Source organism: Amia ocellicauda, chromosome 18, assembly GCF_036373705.1.
Source record: "Amia ocellicauda isolate fAmiCal2 chromosome 18, fAmiCal2.hap1, whole genome shotgun sequence".
NCBI lineage: Eukaryota > Metazoa > Chordata > Actinopteri > Amiiformes > Amiidae > Amia > Amia ocellicauda.
Window position 1 is genome coordinate 18,868,868 of NC_089867.1, and position 26,656 is coordinate 18,895,523.

The 26,656-nt window shown below is 40.0% G+C and overlaps 2 protein-coding genes across 3 annotated transcripts in view; one reads left to right on the plus strand and one right to left on the minus strand.

The window, feature by feature from the left end:
* pex14 (peroxisomal biogenesis factor 14) overlaps positions 1-12,446 on the minus strand; it is a 77,602-nt gene extending 65,156 nt beyond the window's left edge. For both annotated transcript variants that reach the window (XM_066690650.1, XM_066690649.1), the window contains exons 1-2: positions 12,354-12,446; positions 6,874-6,921 (exon numbers count right to left, since the gene is read on the minus strand). In XM_066690650.1, coding sequence (XP_066546747.1) covers positions 6,874-6,921; positions 12,354-12,389 — 84 coding nt within the window. In that variant the 5' untranslated portion in view covers positions 12,390-12,446. The remainder of the gene's footprint in view (positions 1-6,873; positions 6,922-12,353) is intronic.
* An 881-nt stretch (positions 12,447-13,327) lies between these two features.
* On the plus strand, positions 13,328-21,444 carry dffa (DNA fragmentation factor, alpha polypeptide). Its single transcript, XM_066690956.1, has 6 exons — positions 13,328-13,612; positions 15,194-15,352; positions 17,119-17,279; positions 17,615-17,804; positions 18,637-18,767; positions 19,715-21,444. The coding sequence occupies exons 1-6, from the start codon at positions 13,519-13,521 to the stop codon at positions 19,916-19,918; spliced, it is 939 nt and encodes a 312-aa protein (XP_066547053.1). The 5' UTR covers positions 13,328-13,518; the 3' UTR covers positions 19,919-21,444.
* Positions 21,445-26,656: the final 5,212 nt, after the last annotated feature.

Below are 26,656 nucleotides of genomic sequence, written 5' to 3' on the forward strand. Positions count from 1 at the left end.
AATTGTTATCGATATTTGTTAATCTAGTTTTTATTGTTATTTCTGGCTTGTGGGCACAGAATGGTCCTGGAGAATATGTTAATATGCACTACCTGACACAACCCACTATCAGAGCACCATCTGCGTAACTCCTGGCTCTGCTACATGCTGGCTAGTGCAGACCATTGTGTTGTATGCTTTCACTTCATTTACTGTAGTTGTGTAACCTAGTATTTAATTTGCTTCACTGAATTAAGCTGTTTTTCTTTTGTTTTGCTAAATCATGCTACACTATTACATTTTTCCTCTCATTAACTGTTCCCTGTACGCTTTTGAACATAAACACGTTGTTGAATGCTAGTTACCTGGGATACAGGCAGCACAAGCAAATAGCTTAGTGATCATAATAATATACATGCCTAAACTATTTAAATCTACACTGACTTTGTTGCTGAACGCACTGTATATATTTGCCTGTTATCTCTAAACTGTGTTGTGCGTGCAAGCGCAGCAGTGAATTTTAAGTATAACAATAACAAATCTTTGTGACATCTCTTTCTGGTTTTAATTGTCTTTCTTTCCCACACATAGAATATTTTACAGCAGAAGTATATAATTACTGCAACCATGTGCGGAAGGTAGTGATAATACACACATCCAGATACACATTGCTGTGGTTTTGGACAACCACATATAACAATAGAGTAATATGCTCTACGTTGGTCTAAAATATCAGGTTTATTATTGGGATTTATTTTTTATTTTTTATTTACCGACATATAAAAACGCATCCAGAGCCCTGCCCTTAAAATGAGTACCTCCAAAAATAGTGCAATTTTTTCCCACAATTCTTCCACACCCAAATTATAAATATCAGCCTTATGTATCAGGATGAGCTAATTTGTGCTTGCTCCCTTGTGTGCTTGGTTTTGTGTCGAAGATATTATCTCCCTCCGTCAAGACTGTTCAATCGGTAGGGTTAGTAACTTTGTGAAATTTACTAATCAGACGACAAATGTATTTTAGGCAGCCCAATCTATTATGAGGTTTGCTTGTTCACACAGATGGGATCAGTCCTAAAACAACTAAAAAAAGCAACTGTGTTACTAACAAGATTTTGGAAATATCCAAAGTTCACAGAGCAACCCAAAAATAACCATCTTGGTTTGCTTCCTTTTCGTCTGTAGGAGACTTTGCGATTTTATTTGTCACCAAAAAAAAAAATCAAGACAAGAAAAAGAAAGCAGAAAACAGTTGTGTCTAAGGGGGAATTTATATATAGATTCTGTACTGTTACAGGAAGAGTGACAATGATTCACTTAAATCCTAGTGTAGTGAGTCAAAAAGCTAGACCTGCACTATAACAGAAGCCAAAGCCAGAAGCTGTAAACTCATTTTCAAAGCAAGCATCTGCAAACCACAAAGAAGTGCTCGGAGCATGCACAATAAATCTAACGTGAAATCATAATCATAAAAGCAATTAGCTGACCCTGCTCAGGTCGTCCTTGGACATGACAGTGAGAATTCATACAGAGTCCTCGAAGGGGGCAGTGAAAGGAAGAAAAAAAAAAAAAAATGCAACAGCAACAATAATACAGCAGGCCCTTCCTATATCATTAACCACCGATTTCAACCGCCCAGGACGTGCAAAAACTAAACTTAACAACAAGCAATTAGCCTATAATTACAACTATCAAGACCCTCGCACAGCAAGCATGGGAGACACCTTGCGAAGCCTCTTTCGTGTACTGAGAGTTGTGTACTGAAATGACATGACATGGCTGTTATTAAAAGTCTGTTTTAGGAACAGTTACAGAAAGTGCAGCCTTTTTTTTTTTTTAATTTCTCAATTCTACAGAAATTATTATTATAATTTATTAAAGGGGGACAGGTTTTTTTTCTTACATTTGACAAATTCAAATCACCCTTGACTGTTCTGTACTGTTCATCAAATGAGTCAAGATCTGTTAGATAACAGGTATTTATGTGAGCTAAATGTCACGGGCCTGCTCCTGTTTATTTTGCATAATAAAGAAATTGAATTGACTGCATTGCTAAAAGAGTTGAATATTAAAGCTACACCTGCATGGATGAGACATTGTGAACTCGATTAAATTAATGCTGCACCATTCTTTTGAAACTGTGTACATTTCCTAAAAAGTGAAGATCTTTAAGACTCTCTCTGCATCCTGACCTTGCTCTAACAATGATGTCACTGCTGAGAAAGGCAATCAGACCTGTTTAGGCTGCGTGCACACTGTACTTAGCTCTGACTCCGCGCACCATAATTACAGCAAAGTTTAACTACCTGATGCCATCTAGTGACCATCCTCTCCAATAATCATGAATTATCCTCTGTACTTGCACTTTGGTCAAGCCATAATTCATATTTACTGGAGACATTTCCAATAAAGGACTGCAATTACAATTAAAGTAATGAAAGAAAAAATTGCCATACCAAATATTCCAACAGAAAAAAAGACATGATGCTTCCCTGGACATCAGATAAATTGCTGCCCGGCTCCTTACAGAACAGCTTGTGCCGATATTTCAGCCTAGCCGCAGTACTTCAACCGCTCCATCAGAAATAACGGCTACTAAAATTGTCTTCGAGTGATCATGCTAAACATCTGAGGTGCACTAACACTTTTTTTTTAATGCATCTTATTGTGAGCAGTTCCTAGGGGGAGGGAAAGATTGACAAAGCAGTGTGCATTGTCCGCCACCAAGATGGCTAGTGCAAACTATACACATTAAAAAAAAAATTAAAAAAAAATAAAAAGAAAAGACTGTGGATTACTGCTGTAAGACTTTTTTTCTCCTACTTTTTAAATCATACGCTGAATCAAACTGGGAAGTGACTTTAACCACACTGCATCAGACCTCGGAGGGTGTGTGCAGATCCTGCCCAGAGGGACGTGGATCCCCTATGGAACGGAGACTGTGGCCCCAGAAGTGTGGCATACTGCTCTATAGCCACCAGCTACAAGTACATTTACAAGAGATGCTATCAATTATTCTTGGATTGTTATAGTTTTATCATTTTTATTATTACTGCATTTGCTTTCCACGGTGTAGGACTGAATCTTTCAAGTTGCCTATTCATGACCTACCAGCAAAAAAGCAAGCCTTGAAGCTTGAAGCTATGCCTGTTCAGCCCAAAAGTTCAGATGCCAAAAACATGAAGGCAAACTTCTCCTGCAGGAGCAGGCAGTAACTCAAAGTGGGTCACGGTGAGGTTTAAACAGCCCTCCAAATTCCCATCGTGTCGCGGCTGCGTTGTCACAGCTTTATACCCCCACTGAATAGAAATTTTGTTTTGAAAACTAACATATGAGCAACAGATGTCAAACATGACTCAGGGGGGAAGCGAGGGGGGGAGGGATGGAAGGAGGCAGGGGAGGGGGGGTGCAGAAAGAAAAAGGAAAAGAAAGAAACTAAACTAAACTAAACAAAATGTGCCGGAGAAGTCCCGGACGATGCCCCTGGCTACAATGTTAATGTTGGCACATCAACAGCCAGCCCCCAGTCCCCATGTTTTTTTGCAATGCAATGGTGATATCGGTGGGGCTCCGGAAATTTACAGACTGCTGAGCCAAAACAGATCACTTCAAAGCTTCTTATTTAATGCTTACTAAATTTTTCATCACAGTCACTTAATATCCTGGGGATGCGGGCTTTTGAAGTTGCTGTGAGACCGGGATGTTCTTCTGACAACTTTTTTTTTTTTTCCTTCTTAATTCTCCACCCCCCCTTTACTCTTTCACTGGGAAGCCACTGATGTTTCTGAACTTGCTGCAGAAGATACATCCAGAAAAATCAGCACTGGCACCCAAATCACAGGTCTGCATACTCCCTGCACTACAGTACAATCATTGTACTCTCATAGGGACCTTACACTGCAGGGCATGGCGAAGGGACACAATTCAGGGTCCCAGAATAACAAAACCAAATCTCTTGCCAACAACCATCCCTGGTTCTTATATAACACTGCAAACATGAATGATGTCCCTTTTTCAAAAATATTTGCGGGTGTCACACCCTGTGCCATATAACTGCCTGACGTAAAAGCTGACTGTTTTTGGTCTTGGGGACGGAACAACAGAGTGTAAATTAGTATCTTCAGACACATTTTCCATATCAACATGTTCAGAAACAATTTAGCTGGATGGATGGATGGATGGATAGATAGATTAATTGATTGATTAATAATTAAATAAAAAAATAAAAAAATTGGGCAAATACCTATATATAAATAAATGTCCAGTGTTTTCAAACTTCAATGAGGTCCAACAAAGGCAATAGTATTTCAAGGGTTACTATAGCCACACTGAAATTTTCACAATTTGCATTTAAAAAAAAGAGACTAAACCATTAATTGTATTGTGACCAATTAATGTTTTTGTCTATTTTTTTATTGCACATTGTGAAACCCTGCTATAAATGACCTTTGTTGACATTTAAATGAATAATTTGTTGTCTACAGTAATGTAATGATAATTGGGGAAAGATGGGTTTGGTTTTCAACTGCTATTTAAATACACCTGTTATCGTATTTGAAATGGCTACCCAATGAAGACACGGAAGTATTTTTATTTAAAACATAATAGTCTTGTCCAACAGACCCCTTTCACCCTTTCTATGAAATATATATATTTTTCTTAAGTTTTAATTTTACAGGTGATAATAAAAATCACAGCATTCCGTAACTTAGAAGGAAACGGAGCGAAAGAGAAAAAAGACGAGAGGAAAAGCCCAGAGGCAATTGTCAGCGCTTGAGGACGGCTGGTATTGTACCAAGTGAAGGCTCTCAGCCAGCCTCCTTCAACCTGCAGGTCAAAACCTGCTTCTGCTCAGCCATTTCACTGCATACAGCGCTGCCTCCGCAGACCAGCAGCCCTGAGTGAGGCGCAGTGATTTGGTAAGGTAAGGTGAGTCAAAACCTGTTAACGCCACTCGTGTCCCCAGCCTGACACGAGGCAGTGCCAGAGCCACGCAACATCCAGAGCGGGCCCACAGCTCTGCCAGAAGCCCTGTTCGCCTGATGTGTTTTAAATCCTTTCAGACATGAATTTAAATAATTCACGTCATCCAAATAATGCTTTGTGACACGAATTATCCAGTGCTGTAATAATCCACTTAACTGGGAAAGAGCAGCTCATCAAAAAGGGAGAAGGATTAAGGAGGGGGGGGCGACAGACTTCTGTCACCCAGTTTAGAATAAGAGCCTTGCTGATTATTTTTTTATTTTACAGATTAAGTGCATTTTCCATCTTTCTAGAGGTGTAAATAGAAATTAAACATGTCAAACCATCTGTTGAAATAGTCTGATGTTTAAACAAACCAAAGCAGGACACAAGAGTCAATCTGAAGGTGGGCAAGAGCAGACACTTCGGAGGGAGGTCAGTCAGCCCACGCCCTGCTCACCTCTCCACCCATGAGCCTTTGCTGGCTTCACTCTGTAGGGTTTCCCTGTCTATAAAACTGCTGCAGTAGATTTCTACCACAGCGCTGTTTGGCCATGACGTCACTTGAAAGCAGAGTGTGCAGCATCTATGATAATAACCCAGCTAGTCTTAATTGCCTCCATTAAAAGCTACTGCCTGCAGAGTACTTATTTCACCAGGGATATGCCCCTTTGCAGACTACACCGCCTATAAAACAACCACACGAACAAAATGTCCACGAGACGAGCACACAGACAAGGGGAACAGACAGACGGTCATAAAGTGTGCACTGAGAATTGGGCCTAAAATACCTTCCCTCTGTAACTGATGGTATCACATTTTCTTGGTAGACTATTTCTAAACTCACACTCTCTCTATACAGTGGCTTTAGAAAGTCTCATCCTCTCTTCAAAATGTTCACCTATTGTTGCCTTCTGTCATTAAAATCCCATGTAACAACACATCCTATTCAACAACTTTGAAGTGAAACAAATATTCTAGTTTCTAGTTTTTAGAAAATTAATTAAAATAAAAACTGAAATAGCTTGGTTGGATAGGAGTCCTCACTCCCAAATTAGCTCAGGTGTAAGAGCTAATTGGAGACTTATCCAAAATTTCAGTTTTGTGAAGTATGTGGGAAAAATCCTCATTTAAATGTGGATATAACCCATGTGACCAACTCAGTCAAGGCTAAGGGATACATGTGTGTAATGTAAATATGTTCCAGCAGATTTAAGAACAAGGACCACTACAGACTGATAGACCCGGCTCCACTGTAAGACATGGTAGATGCTCATGCTTTGTGATGCTGTGACCCATTCAAGCACAAAAGCAGTGACACGTATGAAGTGATTCCAAAACTATCCTGCAAATAGAGCGCTCCTGCATTAACCCTGCTAAAAATGAGCACTCAGCAATGACTAATAAGTGCAGGGCCTACAGCGCACTGCCATCCCAGGAATGTGCCTCTGGGCAGGGCTGGGCAGGGCTGGGCAGGGCTGGGCAGAGCTGGGCAGGGCTGGGCAGGGAGCTACTTGGGCTTCAATGGAAATACGCCAGCGGGGAAGCCGACTACGGCAAACTCAGTCAGTCTTAATAAGGTTCATAAAACAGAATCAGCTCCATTAGATCAGGCAAATAAAAAATAAAATAAACAGCAGCTGCTCAAAGGAGGGTAAAAAAAACAACAACAACAAAAAAACCAAGGTGTTAAACATGTTTGTATCCTGTGAATTCTGACACAAAGTAAAGTGAAGTAAACAGCTCCAGATGCCAAACAGACCTGCGCTATGTAATGCACAGCTGGTGTATAGAATGATTTAATGCAGGATGACTTAGAGTGCTTTTTAAGTGCGTTTTAAAGAAGAAGAAAAATAAAATGCTGCGTGGCCATTAATAGTGAATGTTACCTGGCCGGCTGTACACAGCGCATGCAGTATTGCCTTACCAGTTGTTCTCTAGGCAGAGCATCCGCTTTGATCTGAGGAGAGCCGGTCTGGAAAACAGAGGACAGTTGAGTTAGAACTCCATCTAGTGGACACATTGAGAAGAAACAATAATGATAATATAGCGACCTTCATGACCAGTAATCTCAAAGGGCTGTACATGAAAACAGGTTAAAATACACATGATCAATACTTAGGCCTGACCTTTTTTCAGTGTAGAAATTATGCAGGTATTTTCAATTTTAGTTCTTAACATTTAAAAGCAAATAACGGTCTATTCAAATGAAGTCAAAAACGTTTTATCTTTTGTATCAAGCATAAACTTGTTGAATAAATTACAATAAATCCAGTGGCTGAGAAATTTAAAGATCAGTAATGAATCATATTACACTGCTTTTTAGATCTTCTGCATTCTAGCAACAGCACATTTCCTATACACATCTCAAGCACTTAATTAGTTATTTATAAGAGGTAGTATCCCATGTCTATAAATGCTACTCTAAAGAAGTCATTCAAAGGCTTGTTGCAATATATTGTTGTATATTGCAACAATATGCTTGTCGTGTATTTCTTTCTCTGTCATGTACTAAGTAATGCCTTTGTAAAATACTCTGTAAACACTTGACATTTCCTGAGTATTACCAAAGCATAAGCAACAGAATATGTCCTTTGCCAATTGACCATTTTGATCTATTTGTTTTATTTGAGTTCAAAGAAAATGCTTCTGGCAGACTACACATGAAATGCATATAATCACTAACTGACAAATTGGCTTTATTGACTTGTAAAAATGAGTTGCTAAGAATGAAAAAAACTCACAAAGCGCATCAAGCAATGCACTTAATGGATGACGGCTCAATGTATTCCAGTTGTGCTGAGTGAGAACAGGAAGCTCCATGCTAAAGTTACCTGGAAATATTCTGTGTAAAACAGTCCAGAAGTTGTTTGTGGAATGCAATAGATAAGGTTGGGGTACTTTCAAGATTTAAAACTGCAATGCTGAGTTTCGGGTGCATTGTACTGATGAGTAAGTACAGAACTCGTGAAAAGTACAGTGAGTGCAGGAGGCTAGCAACACACGTTTAACCGTCTCAAGCTCTCCAGGTGAACAATGTATTAATTCAGCGAGGGAACAAACACCTGCTTGCTTTAGATACAATTGTGGTCTAATTATTATTTCTTCGGTTACAATTGTGGTCTCTCCCTGGGTTTTTAGCAGGTGATATTAAACCTAAAGTATCTGGATTTTGGACTGGCCCTCGAAGCAGTAAAGCAAGAATAGTGGAGGGAGTCTGGGCTGAATTGCATATTACTCAACAGTCATCAATAAATAATTATGTGACTTTTTATTGTTACTTAAATTATGTTAATTGGCATCAATACAACTTTTTATTTTCTCGCTGTTCAAAATATCTCCCTTAAAAAGCAAGAGACCAGCTACTGTTCATGCAGTGGACCACCTGTCTTGCGGTTATAATTGAGTACAAGACAGGAATTTGTAACTGTATTACCAGCTGAACAATTCCGAGGTGATTTGTCTGGCATTTCCAGATGCGGTGGGGAAACCAGGCCCCAGGGCCTCATTAGGAGCTGTAGCCTGGTTACAGTTGCCACCGTACATTGTGAAGCATTCAAACTAAGGTATGAGGACAGTCAATCACAGGTAAGCTGGTTCTGATTTCTTTTCTTGTTTGTTTCCTACTCACAAAAACCCTTTCAAGCACAATATTATTATTATTATTATGTATTTATTTACAGACACCCTTAACTGGGGGGGACTTACAGTTTTCCCAAGAGGAATATTGCTAGCATTGCAGACTTTCTACTGTGGATACACTGATAAGAGGCATCTCTATCAGCTGACAGCACAATTGTTTATCCAGGGGAACAAATTAGGCTCCCATGCATCGTGGTCTGGTCTGCTTCAGTTTGCACAAGCTGTAGGCTCTTGTACACATTTGCCCTGGCAAAGCAGAAACATCATGTGACGATAACTGTACATTTCTGTCTCTGCAGGTTCACTCCAAATAAGGTATGCAGTGTCTATCTTGAGCCCTCCTAAACTATCCCTCAAGGATCAGACTGCTTTGAAACAGGATTCCCATTTGTGTTCCTGCCTTCACTTCATATCCATGGAAATGTATAGGCCTACATGATTGTTTTCATACAAGAACAAATTACTTATGTAATACATTACTAACAGAATACATTTCACTCCAACCAAACAATTATTTGGTTTTCAATTTAGAAACAGACCATAAGGTGTTCTGTAGTTTTTTGTCAATATGATTATGAACTTGTACAAAGGAGGACAGTACAGTGAGTACAGCACATCATCTGAAAGTCTACATTTAGACATAATTGCTTGCTGTAATTAACTTCATTTAACACTGAGACAGTTTGTTTTTGCACAGTTCTGCCCCATTACTTGTCCCTGCAATGGGATGGGTGTCTTCAAGAAAAATTAGGTTTCGTTAATTAGAATGTACTGGCAATTTCTCCTACTTGTCAACTACCAGTTATGAATCTGGAAAGAAAGAAGAGAGAGAGAAAAAACGATGCCACTGTAGTCCAGCACTGAGAGAACATATTGCAGTCAGAAGCCCGTTCCTGGTTGGCAGAGAGTGTATTCCCTACAGAAAATCTCAAGTGTTATGTTAGTGTTAATTCGGACACAGGCTGTAATAACTGCTGGGCTAATTTTCAACAGCAGTAAATTAAAAGTAGGATGGAAACAAGAAATGGAAACAAGGGGTATGGCAAAGAACAGCAGTTACACAGTGATTTCATGCTCCATTACTGAATAATTAATAGCAATATCAATCATTGGAGTTACGGGTCTCAAATGGGCAGGTTCCATGAAAACATGAAAACGGGGTGCCTACTGCCAGCTAGCAGTCTTTAAATGGATGTTGGCCTACATCTGAACCCTGGCCAGAGTTGTTGTCATAGAAACCCATGAAGTGGGAGTTTATGGGTGCTGTTCAAACTTATGGTAAGGAGAACAGAAGGTCTTAACCCCTGGTCATGTTGTTATGACTGTTTACAGCTCCGGGAGGCTGGGATGGTTTAATACAGAATATGCAGGGCTAAGACAAATACAATAAATAAAAACTAATAAAGTAAAATCCTAATTCTGCAAAGGGACACTGATCTATAGCAGGGGTTCCCAATGTCTAGTGATGGAGGGCCAATTTCCAGAGGTTGCATGGGATGGGGGGCTGCAGCACAAAATTAACCACTGATGAAAACTAAATATGTCCCAAATCATACCATTTTATTTGCTATACATTTCTGTTAGGAAACATTTATGAACTGTAATTGTGGTTTTATTATTTTCCCCAAATTTACATGTGCAATTTGTAAAGAAAAATATCTGAAAATGAAACAATATAGTAGAGGGGTGGTTGAAGGATGGCTTTGGCACCCGAGCCACACTATAGAGACCAAGCCAACCTGTTATGTGAAAATAGTTCAAAATATAAAATCTATATTGATGCATACCCACACACACACTGTACACAGAGAACTCTTACAATTCAGGCTCATAAATGCTGACATGCTTTACAGGGGCTGACTCTGGACAGTAATTGAGTATTTTAGCAGCATTCTTCATCTGCAAATACGGCTGTGTGGCAAAAAAAGCTTCTGTAGGAAAACAGGAAGATAATAGTCAAATTAGCTTCCATCTTTCTTGCTATCTGATTTGAGTGTGAGCTGAATGAGGAACAGTCAATCACTTACTTGTAGTGTACCAGCAAGTGCAATGACTTGAAGATTTGTCTGTAAAACACGTGGATGATTTTCTCTCAAGGATTATTTAATAGAGGAGAAGTACAGAAGGAGAAACTTCTTGTTAGCTGCTGTTATAAGCCATCATACACCTTCTTCAGGTCACTCAGTAATGATACTAAAGGGGACTTGCAGTGGTCAGGGAGACTGCAGCTGCTGCTCGGACTGGCTGCATGCCTTGTACAGGCCAATGCAACTACAGTAAGGCCAGAAATACATCACAAATGTGACCCATCCACCAACTGCCAGTTAAAATCACAGTTCCTAAAAATGGGAGTTTGCATTATGTCAAAAGCAAGAGGCCTCTGGGGAACACAAAGCTTACTGGCAACAACCACCTATTTAGTGACTAGATTAAAGTGCTGGTTTATTTTGGGCTTGGGATTATGCAACCTCCCCCTTGAAACATTCATTAAAATATTCTCTCTGGTAGTGAAAAGGCCTGGTTTCAAAATTACACATTTACTCGCCGGCCAAAGTTCAACTGTCTTAGTGAATGTTTTCCGTAATGTTTCAGATCACACCACTGCAAACATAAAGCCACTGTAGAGCTCGGAGCTCATGGTCTTTTCTACTCATATACATGGCTCCTTCTAAATTCTTTCACTCCGCCATTAATTATAGCAAACAATAAACCACATTAAAGTATTACCAAGCTCTCTTCTGGAGAATAACCCAGCTCATGGAAAAAAAGCACACTTCAACCAAAATAGATACTTATATCTCGAGCAACACAACTGTGTAGACACTTGAACTACGCATGAAAGTCCCACTAGGGTTATGCTTTATCTGTATTCATGGTGTGTTTGATTTTAGTTACTTGGGTTGTTTTTTTTAATACAAATGATCATATATCAAACAGAAAGGTGTTCAATTATGAGGCGAGGAGAGGTGATATTTTACTATTTTAGACAGAAACTGGGAAGAAAAGTTAGAAACACTAAACAGTAACTTCCACTAACATTCAAAACCAACAATACCAAAATGAGCTCACCATTAAACTCCATTAACTTACTGTGAGGAATACACTTAATGCATGTAGCTAAATAGCTCAAATATGTATACAACTAAATAACAAAATAGTTTTATTTCCCAGGTAGGTAAGAAATCACTACCACACAACAGCAGTGAGTGACAAAACGATTTGCTGGCTTTCTCGTACACTAATGCAACATCTGTAGGTCCCTCTGGCTGATCATGTAAGATCATTACCAAGGAAGGGAACATCCCAGCATAAATCATAAGGTACTTAACATGTGCAATGTGTGTGAGCAATGGGAGACACATACAGGATAGCAAGTCGCCCTGTGCACGGACGGCTGTCGCAATACAGCACTTTAATTTGATCACACGAGTGGGGATTTTGCAAGGGCGTAGTGGGAAGACATGGGAGCGGATGGACTTAGGACGGGGGGTTAATGGAGGTGGTTTTCTTGCGTTTTAAAACAGAGGAGCACTGAGTCTGAATGGGGCGAGAGCAAAGTGACTCGTGTGTGTAGTATTTGGCCTGCACCTGTCAGACAAGGAGACCGGAGGGTGGACAAAAAATAAGAGATATCTTACTTTTCTGTACGAAACTACAACTACAACTTTACACGCTGACACGCTACACGATGCTACAGAAGAGACAGGGAGCAGAATAAGCATGCATTCGTCACAAAATGTCCTCTGAAAGAGTTGAAATTGTTACCTGTCTCTGCTGCTCAGCCTGCTCTGAAGATGCCATCTTTCCAGCCTGAACTAACCCATCCCCGACTCGACTGTTCTGGCAACGCCAGGCCAGAGTAATAGAAAGTAGAGTAACCGATGATCACACTTTTACAGATCAATTCATATTATGTCCCTCGATCCCATAAGTGCCTTACCTCGAGTTACTTTCAAACCCAAACTGGGCATATGTTACATTATTAAAATAGAATTATGCAACAGATATGTTTTTTAACCCTAAAGCTGATACAATAATGTTTAGTTATTTTGCAGATGTGTGCACAGTGCTATACACATTACATTTCCCAACAGGGGTTAATTGTAGCAACGTTGGATACACCAGGTTGCAACTAAACCTACTCTATAGTCTACACTACTCTTACAGTACAATACATATACTATGGTAGAATAAAGTACAGGGGTGTGCACTAGAGTATTGTAGTACATTACAGTGTATTGGTACAGTACAGCACAGTGTATTATAGTTCAATACAGTATACTACTGTACAGTATAGGGCGAAGTCAACAGGCTACTCTAGGGGCAATAGACGATAGACAGTAAATCATTACTCTATGTAAATAAAAAAGTATAGCAAGCATTTCCCTGAAACTAATGCAATAGTATGGATGTATTTTGTTTGTCCCAACACTTTGGTATGGCAACTTTGGAAACCTGCATACTATCATGCAACATACTTTATTTATTTCGTGTATCATGTATTTATTGTGCAAAAACTACTGTCATCATGACATTCTAGTATTATATATTATGATGTACTATCCCCCACCCTAACATTGTTGTTAAATGTTACTAGTATTCGTAGTAAATAAATTCAGGCTGTTTATTTTACTTATTCATTGGATTTGGAAGGGCTCCTTTAACAGGCAATTGCATGCCGGGAGTTGTAGTTTTAAGATGTACCTCCCCCTCCACAACACTACAGTTCCCAGGACGAAGTTCAGCTGTCTTTGCTTTGCATATGACTCTTGTTTTGTAGAGGTGGGGAATGAAATCGCGTTTAATAACCATCTCTTAGACAAGTTTAGCATACTATTTTATCATTTTCATTACGGGAATATATGGGAATGTACTATACTCTGTAACGGTGTTTACAAACGGATGGCATTGGTATCCTTTAGTTTCAGCAATGACAGAACTGAAGCCCTGTAAAGTGTGTAACTATTCGCGCAAGCAATCGCACGGATTGGCGGTGAAGTCTTTGGGTGAACTGAAAATAAAAGGTAAGATTTGGATCACACTAGTTCATACTACAAGGAAGTGGTTTCCGAGATCACCTTTAATTCTATATACTGTGGTGGTGTTTCTTTTTTAATAGAACAACACGTTGTATGTGTATGCATTATGATGTATATGTGGTTAAAATGCTTTAATGTGTATTGACTTGTCCTACCTGAAAATGAGAAGGGATTCACTGGAAGACTTTTCGAGAAAGCTGAAGGCGTGGCTGAAAGTTTATCTCCAAGTCTAAGACTCGAGTTTGGACAGGAACACATGGACACATGCCACACCACTATCAAACTCCTGCGTGTCTGCATATACATACCTGCATATGCATAGATAAATACATACATGACTTCAGGTTGCTTTAGCTAAAGGCTCAGGATGCCCAGGTGTTTGTAGATTGTCCTCAAAGCGTGCAGTTAATGCTGATGAGTCTATCTGATTAAATATTTGCCTTTATAGGCCAATGCATAAGAATCAAAACTCTTATCAATATCATATAGAGAGAGATGGATATAGATGTCTTTCAGAAAGCATTAGTATCACTGACTAGATTGTGCTTGAGAAAAGGTTGACATTTAAATCCAAAGATTAAAGCTCTTCTCTCTGTCAATGAAGACTTGTACCAGGTGGAATTTCAGGAAAGTAAAGAATGCTGCTTTTGGGTGGGCCCCGGGTGCAAGAAGCCGACCTTATCCAACATGTGATGTCGTTTTGCCAGACAGAGACAGTGCAACTGAAATTGCACACTAGCATTAGGGATATTAATCCAGTGCATGCATCCTTATGTGACCCTGAAGAAATATGAATGTTGTGCCACCATTGTAATCATACATGTAGTTCAAGGTTATCAGTAGCCACTATGTTTGCACTACATTCCTTTTCAGGGAACCAGGCTCACATCAGTAACCTAATGATATTGCACCAGCTGATGCCAAGGCCACAGTCATATTGTAAACAGACGAGGTCACAATTAAATCCACTAAGAGAAAGAGGTACAGCGCTGTCAGCTCCCCCTCCACTCCTAAAGAACTCTAGATTCTAATAACTCGGTTTGTAATAACAAGCTTAATATGAAAGGCTTGTGTACATTTCTAAAAAGTAAAATACAGGTATGACAGCAGTGGTGGTTAACATCAGTGACAGTGACAGTAGCCAGTGATTGCAATTTGTATTTCAGTTAATATTAGTTTACAATATTGTGTTTCTCAGTTGCAACATAAAAAAAGGAGTTAGGCCTGACTTTAGCAATGTAGGACGTGATACTTCAAAGCAACAAACCTCATGAGATCTCATGTACTTCAGATGATTAAACCAGTAAAGATCCCTGATAAAAATCTGACTTTTCTGTGATGTGGTCAAGAGGTGGTGGATAGGATCACATTCATATCTGGCATGCAGTCTTAAAGAAGTAAATAGTGTAATGTCATCCAACTGGTATGTTTGGGTGTACTTACAACTAGGATAGCTGGAATTGCTGCCTGAAAACTACCACTGATTGAGTCAGATCATAAATATGCAATTGCAACCCTGACAGCTGACACACAAATCCTTATTTCTTCTTTTGGTTCTGTTCACAGGGTCTGAGGCCTTGGGGTTTACACCTGGAAGTGCTGTCTCGGTGCGCCTTGAGGATGATGGGACCATAGTTGAAGATGAAACCTATTTCCTGTGTTTGCCTGCAAACACCAAATTTATGCTTTTGCAAGACAAGGAGAAGTGGGCCCCGTTAACTAAATGTAAGCATTGCGTTTTCTGTTCAATTGTAACTTTGCTGTCCATTTTGCCACTAACAGTACTCGGTTGTGTAAATGGCTGAAGCATGTCAGACATCTTTCTTTACAAAAAAAATGTGGGTAACAATGGATCTGTTGATATCTAAAATTTACATGGAAATTATAATATTTTGACATTGCTGTATTCATTGCTATTTGCATGATGAGACAAATATCTTCTGTTTAGTTTGGGCTCTGTCCATTTTCAGTTTAGATTTATAAGGAAATACAGCCAAAATAATGTCTTTGGGTAAGCTATTAAAGCCTGTGAAAGCAAACACACTCTTTCCACACAGATGCTGAGAATGAAAAGGGGTACAACTTGAGTTAAAGCCGTACTGAATCATGCCATCCCTTCCTGTCATTTCTGTCTGAACTTGACTGTTGTTATTACTCTCAATTGGCTGCCCTGAAGCTATGCCATTGTGTTTTCTTGTTCTGTGAATAAGACTATTCAACTCCAACTCTCCCTGTCCTTCTTTTACAATACAATATGGAAGAATATTTTTGGGTCACTTTATTGACAAACTCAGTGGTATTTTCAGTCACTTTTCCATTTCCTAGACCAAAATAATGAAGACAGATTTGAAGCATCCAGGATTCGCCAAAATTTAAAAAATTCTGCAAAAGATGCAATAGATTCACCACTTGTGAAAAAGTAAAATAATAATAATAATAATAATAATAATAATTGCCATAAAATGACATTTCAGCATCTGTATCATTTACACCCTTCTTAGTTTTTGGAGATACAAAAAAGCAATGCAGAATACTTAATGATCACATCAAAGAAGACTGGGAAATAGTATTGTCTAAGGTATGAGGTAGGAATTTCAATTTTCACCTGACTTTGAAAATGTTTGACTGACAACTTAATCAGGAGAAGCAGTTTGACTGAACAGATGTAAAATATGTATTCCTCCCCAGAGCACTTCACATATTTATCTCCTTTTTCCCTACAAAGTAGGTGGATTCTTTCTGGATAATTTGTTTTGTTCTGGAATTTTACTTTGGAAGCTACATATAGATGGGCTGTGTGATAACCAGTATATCCCAGTTGGGGGGACACTCAATACACATCAAGTGCAAGCTGAGAACAGAAGCACAAGAAGCTCATTGGTCATCATAACACACTGTCATCAGGACATTACTGTTAGGCCACATTTTCCTACAGCACATAACTCGGTGTCCCTGTTCCTGAACAATGCAACATATATAGTCACACATAATATTGGGCATTGAATATTGAATCCAGAGCTTTCTCATAAAATAGAACTTTAATGTCTGTACACTTGAGGGCTTCTCAACGTCTGACCGACCCAAACTATTGCAGGCTTTCACGGTTTTAGAGCTGTTTTAATAAGTAATTGAGCCTAGATCAGTTTCATATTTAAGGTGCCCACTGTCAGTGGCCCAACTCTGTGTACAACAAGTTCTGACACTAATAGCAAAATTGTCAAAAGTCTAATGGTCCACTGACTGTAAGCTGAGAAGCAGAAGGGTTCATTTGTTCTACAAATAGGAGGCTTTTGCTACCTTGTTTGTTTTGAATGATGGTTTTAGTGTAGGAAACATTTACAAAGCATTGAGGTAGCTGTTAAAGTTCTGTGAAAGCAGCATGATTTTGTTCACTCTGACAAAGTGTGCCATTGAACTTTTTCCCCACCCAGAGTTTGTGGATGATATAACTGTGGCTGGTTTTACTTACCTTGGTTCACTCTTCATTGCAGTTGATGGGGGAACAGCCTGGATGAGCGTTGATATCGATGCAGATATAGAGGGAGACGTGTTGGACAGTGGTCAACCAGCCGCTGAGTGCTGGCAGGACCTGGCCAGGAAGCTGAAACAGGACCTGTCCAGCCTCATACTGATGTCAGAGGCAGACCTCCAGGTAAAGCCTTTGCCTCCTTTTATACTAGCTGTGTCCACCGATCAATGTCATACTGGAAGACAATACAGAGTGAAGTATTGTGAGCCCCAGGGTAAAGGGGGGGAGACGACTCATTGGCATCTTAGGTTTTAAATGACAGAGAGATTAAGGATTTTCTTTGTCAATTCTGGAATTAAAATTAACAAAGTTAAATGAAGTTAAGGAATGCAGTGGTATTTTGATATCGGGCAGCATTAGGCCCAGGCCTTGTCCTACCCTAACAGATATGTTATTGTGACGCAGCGTCAGTAGGAAGTGTGCTGAAGTGGGGTGTCTGTGCTGGTGGTGTATTGCAGAGCCTGGTGAAGGTGCCCAGTGCAGAGCTGGCGGCAGAGCTGGGCTATCAGGAGAGCAAAATGAAAACTCTGCAGGACAGGCTGCAGAACGTGCTGGACCGCCGAGAAGAGGACCGCCAGTTCAAAGAGCTGCTGCAGCTGTTCCTCAAGGCAGAGCACAGTGAGAGCACCAGGGATCCCGGACAAGAAGGTAAGGAGGCTGCTTCCCAGCTAGTGGGCAAAACACATGAGAATCTGCAACCAAGCTGTGGTCCAAGTCAGGGGGTTTCAGACACAAGCGATTGCAAAGTCTCTTGGGTCTACTGGTTGTCATTCCGGTTTCAGCACCTTAGTTATATGCAGGGGAACATCCATTACTGTGTGACCGACTGATTTTAACACCTGTATCTCCACATCTCATTAGACAATTCATGACAGTCCAGATGAGTTTTATATGAAAGCATATAGGGCTTTGAGAGCAATGGGCTAATTTGACTATTACTGTTCAAAAACGTCACATTTCATAAGCCCACTAGATGGTGTTGGAGCATCAGTGATCAAGAAAGCCTTCAAATTCCCTCTGTGTAGGTGACACTCAGAAAATCAGTTGCCATGTAGAAAAAAATTGCAGCTACTGAGGGATTCGCCGTCCACACCTGCGTCTAAGCACCTGTTCCAATGCATGGGGTTTCCCAGGTGCTTCTGCTTTGTATTGTATATATAGTCAACCTTTACATCCTTTTTTATAATGTGGGGGGGACGGGAGTGTTTGCCAGGTACAGTATGTTACTTCTTACATAATGTGACTTCATTTCCCCATTTCTCTTCCTGCAATATAAAGCATTCGCTTTTGAATTGTACAGTGTAAATCCATACACACAGAATTACGTTCGACCTGTTATACATTCACACTGTAGATCTCATGTAATCCTGTTAGGGTCTAATAGTTTTGTATGCAGCTCAGATATATAGATGTTAATATGTGTTGATAATTTAAAACAATAGTAAAACCAGGATGCATTTTGTTTGATCTGTATATAAAGATGTTCCAGATGGGACTGAGCTGATGGTGGTGGATGCCCCGAAGACAGTCTCCAAATTCAGTGCACGGACGCTTATGGTATTAAAAGGGAAAACCAGCCCGGAGACCCGGCTGTCAACCAGCGAGCTGCAGGTATTCGACCAACACAACATTCGCACAATGAGAGAAAAAGCAGTGTGGAACGCTTCCCTCCACTGGTACAAAGGTCAGGTGACATAACACCTGAAATCAGAGAGAAATTCTTAAGATGTTTGTAACTTTCTATTCTGAGATTGCAGGAAGGGGGAATCTCAGATGAGTTGCTGATGAGTGTTACCTCCCTTTTAGGAAAATTGTTTTTTTTTTTTAATGACTAAATGGAAAAACATTATCCGGAAGCCACTATTTATAAATTGAACTAGGCCGGGATTAAATCAAAACTTTGACCCACCTGCTAATAGAAAACTACAGAACTGTACTCAGTTGCGGCTTCATTTTCAGTAAGATGACACTTTCTTCTAATCAGAAATGTAACCACTCTGATGTACAGGTTTGTAGTTTGCTATTAGCGGGTGCATCAAAGTTTTGATTTAATCCGGCCCCTAGACAATCTGGGTGCTATCATGTACTTTACATTCCCTCCACAAGATGGTGCAGCATTTCTCTGTACATTTCTCTCTTTTCTTGTAGAGATTTGTTTTTTCCTTCTACTCCTTAACTGATCCTAACTAGGGGCAAAGTATGCAAACAAGACATGACGTGCTTAAAAAAGTAAACTGGATGCTTGATATAACCCACAGACATCTATCACAGGATATCTCTTAAATAAATAACAATAATCTGAGGAATATTACTGCCTTGCCAGTGTTGTGCCAGTACCTGCCATGTTTCTGTGCCTCTTCTTTAATGACAATAAATCAGTTAAGTTGTAACCAGTAACCATTTTTTGTTGAACTTAACGTCTGTAATTTAAGTGCATTATCTATCTGTAAATAAGGCTCAAGCTTGTTAAAGGAGTTAATCTTAAACAGGGGGGTTATATAATGGAGGCTGCCCAGGTTCCAGGCAGGGCTGAGCTGATTGCTGTTTCTTGCCTACAGGAGGTGATCAGGGAGGGGTCAGAGCAGATGTCCGTGGTCTTGGGGTGGGATGCCGTGAAAACGGACAACTTGCTGCAGGCCTGTGAGGAAGAACTGAAGAAACGTTTAGAGCAAGTCACCGCCATGCAATCCCTCCACTCCCTCTCCAAACACAACATGGCCAAGGACAACAATGGAGCAACGCCGGCCAAGCGCCCAAAGTAGCCCCCTTTTTATACCCAGAATCCCCTGTATGCTGGCGCTTCTTTTCAGAGTCTGTGTCGCATTGCTCATCTGCACAGCAGGATTGCTCCCACTCACCAGCAAAGGGAAATGCTCTGTATTGAGGGGTTAACAAAAAACAAAAACTGGACAGGATGCTGTCTGTCACTGCATGGGTGGTGATGATGCGCGCTGCTCAGCTGCTCATTTGCTGCAGGCCATGAGCACACCGGCGACTGTGATGTCATCACCAGCTGTTTCAGCTATTTAACCTCTCACCTCTCACTCTTGCAGTAGCTGTTCAAACTAAAAGGAAGACTGCAACCATGAGCCAGTCCAACCCTGCCCAGAGCAACCCTTATTTGATAGACCTTTGATAGAACAAGACTTTTTGTTTGATTGCGTTTCCTGCATATGGCATCCATAAACACATTAAAGGGTCTGGTTTTATTTGTTTTTGTTACTTTTCATTAATATTAATGTGATTTCTTCTTCCTGAAGTACATGCTTCAGCACTCAATCTGGAACTGAATGTGCAACGATCAAGTGTGACGCCAAGGCTAGCATGCAGTTATTCTCACCCATATGAAAAGCAGAAAAACAAAATCCCCCTTCACAGCCATAGTATTTTTAAAGTCCCCTGCCAATATGTAGTGTAAAGTTACAAGTTAAAAAAGAAAAATTAGACCTAATACCAACCAGATTTCCCTTCTTGATGCACTGTAGTAAATATGTTCTCTCCATCTCCTTTGTGAGTATTCCTCAGGTTTTACTTGCACCTATATGTGATCTGTGACTTTTTAAAGAACAGAGCGGGGGGGTGAGTTGCCTGCCCTGTATAGATAGTTATGTACTAGAAGAAGCCTCCCCAGTATCGTGCCAAATATACCTAGAAGCGTGATCTTGTCTCACTGATGAAAGACTTTTAAATGACAAAAAAAAGAATGTTTGATCATAATGGGATGTGTTTCTTTGAGTTTTATTTAATAATTTTTGATACATCTGGGATTATTTTTGTAGTATGAGAATATTATTTCCTGATGTTACTTGTGTGTTTACAAAGACATTTTAAGTCTCATGTCCTTTGTTTAAAATTGTATCAAACTTGAGGTGTGATATTTGTTGTGTACCAGTTGCTCTTGCTGAAATTAGAAACATTGTTAGTAGTAATGTCTTTTACAGTTGTTTATATACATGCAATATGGTATTCCGCAGGTTATTTGTTTCCAATTTTAAACACTCCTAGTACATCCTTCCCACGATATATCAATTAAAATTGAATACTGTGTGGGTTTGATATCCTGGCATAGTTAACATTTAATCTAAATGCTGTTGCAGGATATTGTTCATTGATTATATCATGATTTATACTCTTGTTGAATTGGAAATGATAATCAATAGACTGCTTATGCATTAATGATGAGTCATTCTATTAACATTGTGGCAATGGTTTATACCGTGCCTATAGTAAATCAACAACCCCTTTAAAACAGTTTCACCTTTTGTTGCATTAAAATTCAGTAAAATTATTTTGGATTTTTTTTGGTTATTTTATCTACACTTCCTACCCTACAACTTCCAATTACTTACCTGTTTTAAACTTTAGTGATTCACAAGATTTCAGGATAAATTCAGCAGTTCCCGTAGGTTCTCTTTGATGGGTAGTGCATTTCAAAGCAAAGACTCATCTCTGAGCACCGAGGAGCTTTCCAGAAAACTCTGGGATAAAGTTGTTGAAAGGCACAGATCAGGGGATGGGAACACGGTCAAGACTATTTTTCAGAAGTGGAAGGTTTATGGTGCCTAGATCAGACTGTCCCTCCAAACTGGATGACATGCCAGGAGTATAAAGAACAAGATGTTAGACCTAGAAGCCACAGTGCTGGTGTGTGACTATGATGTTGTAGGAGTGACGGAAACATGGCTTACAGAACATTATGGGGATGAATACAAGTTGAAAGGATACACACAGTTTAGGAGGGACAGGCAAAATTGAAGAGGTGGTGGGATAGCATTATATGTCAGAAATTACTCAAATTAGATCCCAGTAATGAAACAGAATCTTTGTGGGTCAAACCTTTGAATAAAAGATCCAGAGAATTAGTGGTAGGAGTGTGTTACAGACCACCCAACTCAGATATTCAGAAAGATGTTGCATTGTACAGTGTAATCAGGACTGCATGTAGCAAGGATGTGGCTGTTATAATGGGTGATTTCAATTTCCCAAACATAGACTGGGAAAGACCATTTGGGATTACAGAAGCAGAAATAGAAATGGTTGAGATGGTAAATGATTGCTTTCTAATTTAATTTGTCAGGGAGCCAACCAGGGAGAGTGCATGCATTGACCTGATCTTTTCAAATGACCAAGATAGAGTCAGAGGGACACTAGTTAGAGAACCAATGGCAAACTGTGACACACTATGGTTAGCTTTGAGGCATTCTTTCAAAAAACAAGGACCAAGTCTAAAACAATGGTCTACAATTTCAGAGAAGCAAACCTTGAAGGTATGAGGTGGCACTTAGAAAACATGCTAAAGAAAACTAATGTAAAGAGCTTTTTCCAATACTACAACAGCAAGAGGTCAATAAAGGAGGAAGTGAAATGTTGGAAAAATGATAAAAACAGAAAATAGAGGAGCATCTTAATGAAAACCATATTCTTGGAGATAGTCAACATGGGTTTAGACGAGGCAGATCATGTCTTACTAATTTATTATAATTTTTTGAACATGCAGCTGTAGATCACGTGAAAGCATATGATATGATATACTTAGATTTTCAAAAAGCTTTTGATAAGGATCCACACCAAAGACTGATCCTCAAATTAGAAGCTGTAGGCATTCAGGGTAATCAATAATGGGGAAGCAATAAAAAAGCAAACACAATATTAGGGTATATTGTCAAAAGTGTAGAATTGAGAACAAGGGCAGTAATGTTCAGACTGTACAATGCACTAGTTAGAGCTCATCAGGATACTGTATGCAGTTCTGGGCTCCACACTTCAAGAAAGATATCGCTGCTCTAGAGGCAGTTCAGAGGAGAGCAACCAGACTTATTCCAGGCTTGATGGGAAGAGACTACTACTGAGAGACTGAGGGAGCTGAACCTTTTCACCCTCGAACAGAGGAGACTACGTGGGGACTTGATTCAAGTCTTCAAAATCATGAAAGGCATTAACCACATCAAACCAGAGGAGCTTTTCCAGATCAGCAGGGACACACGGACCCGGGGACACTAATGGAAATTGGGCTTCAAGGCATTCAAGACGGAAAACAGGAGACACTTCTTCACACAGAGAGTTGTCACAATCCGAACAAACAAACAATGTGACAACAATATCTTCAAGCACTCCACAAATCTGGCCTGTATGGTAGGGTGGCAAGATGGAACCCATTACTGTTGCCATTTGCAACATTGGCCCGATCTCAATTTAATCGAAAAATGTATGGCATGACTTGAAGATTGCTCCCCATCAATACTCCCCAAGGAATTTGACAGAGCTTTAACAGTTTTTTAAAGAATGGTCAAATATTGCCAAATCTGCATGTGCAAAGTTGGTAGAGACCGATCCCAACAGATTCACAGCTGTAATTGCTGGGGTGGAGTCTTATTTATATTTAAGTTTGATGTTTTTAATATATATTCACAATAAATACTTTTTCCCTTAACAATGTGGAGTAAGGTGTGTAGAATCCTAATGTAATTTAATGTAACTCTGAGGCACTGATACAACAAAATATGAAAAAGTTGAAGGGGGTGTAGACTTTTCTATAGGCACTGTATGTATGTGTTTTCCAGCTCTAATAGAAGGGCTGCATAACTTTAGGTATTTTTCTTTATAACAAAAGCCCTAATACAGGGTAATTGGTTTTTAGTTGCAATAATTTTTTTGATGCTGGGATCAACATGCATATTAACATCTGTATTAACTCAAGTAATAAACTGAGCTGAATAACTTAGTATATATATATATATATATATATATATATATATATATATATATATATATATATATATATATTACATTTAGTACTAGTATGTCCACATTGCATTATTTGTTGCAAACATTCTTACAGAGCTTTGGATATTTGTGTGGAGTCTCATTAGATTGCACAATATAAAGAACCCTCATTAGTCCTGATAGCATCTCTTTCATGATAGTGGCTGCTCTCCTACAAATCGGCTTGGCTCATTTGAGAATGCACTGTTTGATTATGTACCCGACAGAAATACAGGACCGTTCTCCTGCAGTATATACTTGAACTCACATAGTCAGGATTGTCTTTCTTTGGTCTAGATTCATTTATTAAATACACTTTACAAAATGTACTAGGAGCTCAGAGAATTGAAAACACAAACTGTTACCAGCTCCCATTTGTATCATATTCCATTTTAATCCAGATTTTGATTTTAAGCTTGTTAAATCAGTCTTGCAGATTCTTTTGATGAATACGTTTCAATATTTAGGGTGATTTGTGAATGTGAGGTCGCCTATCATTTTGGACACATGAATGGCACTCTGGGACAGAGGCAAGCTCTTCTGTATGGTATAAGGAGACCTGCTATAAGAGCATAAGTATAAGAAATCCTGATTTAAGTGTATCACTTTTAAATGGCTTTTGACAACCAAAATCCTGTTCACCTGCTTCACAAAATGTTCCCCTTAGACAGGGCTAAGAGTGGGACTATTCATTTATTGTTTAATTGAATAGTTTAATCTATTTTAAGTAACACAAATGTCAGGACACAGGGGTGCATGCAACCCATAATAAGCGACGGTCTATGTCCCATAACCTGCCTGTCGTTTTAGAGACAAATGCAAAATATTGCCCAGTGTAGGGTTAGGATTTCAATTAATTCCATCATTCACGCATATGTTTAAACTTACCTCTGGACAATATCCTAAAGGTGAACAGCTAATGTCATGCCATTCGACTGACACAGCCTCACTAAAGGGATTTCAGAGATTCCTTTAACTTTGACAAACAAGTAAAAAGGGTTTAAACTGAATCTGCTGCTGTTTCATAACCGCACAGTCGGTCGTAATAATAAAACCAGGAATAGTTCCATTGAAAACACATGAACATATAATACAAAAAATGGAAACTGTGCATTTTCTGTTTTATACCTTACAAGGGATTGTGAGTTATTAATGCAATGGAAAGGAAAGACTCGAGTACTAAATTCAGGTGCAATTTTAGGCATGACAAAAGACCTCAGCTCTCTCCTTAAGGATCATTAATTGTTCAAGGGGTTTGTCTTGACAAACTGTGAGCGGTTTTTACATTCCACAGATTTTTCTATTTTTATTTTTATTTATTTTATTTAACTCACTGTTCAAAGGGCTATAATGAAGTCCACTTCAGAGTTGCTTGATGTGTGTAATGGTGCTTCAAGGGAAAAAACAAACAAAACAAAAACATATTTTGTACATAAAACAATCAGATTTTTGTGTTTGAATGTTCTTGTTCCCTTTCGAGTCGAAAAGACAGGCATTACCGAATGGGAAAAGCCTTCTGACCTGCCAATCAGTGAAAACATGTACCAAAGCTGCCCAAAAGGGGCCCTGCTTGCAGGAGGAAGACCCGCCCTCGGCATCTGTGAAAAGTCTCTTCCTGACTGCATCTCCCTGCCATTTCTTCTTTCACCTGCCATTGAATGTGCTTTACTGCTATTCGCTTGCAATTGCCTTAAAGCTCTTCAGAGTCCGGTCTGAATTTTTTGCTATCCTCTTCGGAGTAAATTCCACATTTTTTCTATTCTCTTCGGCGCTCAGACTACGGTCTTTTCCCTATTATTCTGCGGAGGTAAGTGTGTGGTAGGAGTCTTGATCGGAGCTGGCCTCGGTCCCTCCACGGAGATCTGCTGCACGGTTTTACCTTCCTGTACCATTATTCTTTCTTACAGATTCGAGTGGTGTAGCAGAGGACAGAGACGGAGACTACTCCACTGGACTAGCCTCCCTGTGGCTGGTCAGCGACCGCCCCGCTCTATCCTCCAGATTCTCTCGACCTCTGTCACCGGATTTTAAACCACTAGATACGTCCAGAGCAATGCTCAACAAAAACCTGTCGACCTCAACCACATCGACCTCGACCAACTGTCGATCCCTTGACTTTACTGTCGATTGTGACCGTGGAATTCCTGCCAGTGTCCATCCCGTGTCTACCTCAACCGACCTTGTCGACCTCAACCGACCTTGTCGACTGCTTGACCACATCACGACCTGCTCTCAACCTCTGAACGCCCGTGTCGACCTCTCAGACCTCGACGTCGACAACCTCAATTTAAACATCGAGGGGGACAGTACAGTATCAGAGCTGAGGAGTTTGGCGAAGTCCATCTGCCACAAGAGCTTTCGATCTACTTAGAGGGTCTGGACGTGAGGGTGAGAAGCATGCCCAGAACGCACTAACGGGAGAAGGGGGCTGCGTACACAAACTCCTCCACGTTGAAGGAGACAGGAAGCGGGCAGGATCACGACTCTGTGGTGGCACGACTTCCGGTGCAAGAGGATGTTCACCATCTCCCTCAGCTGCCACCACTGCTACCACCGCCACCAGAAGAAGCACTGTCCCATGTGGCATCGCACTCAGACATATTGGATCCTCCATATTTCACAGAGGATACCGAAGTGGCGAGTTCAGTGTTGGAGCACTTTCAAGGGCCAAGCATGGAGTTTAAAGCCCTGATGAGACGTGCGGCTATGGCAGTGGACCCTGGTGCCCCCAGGAAGAG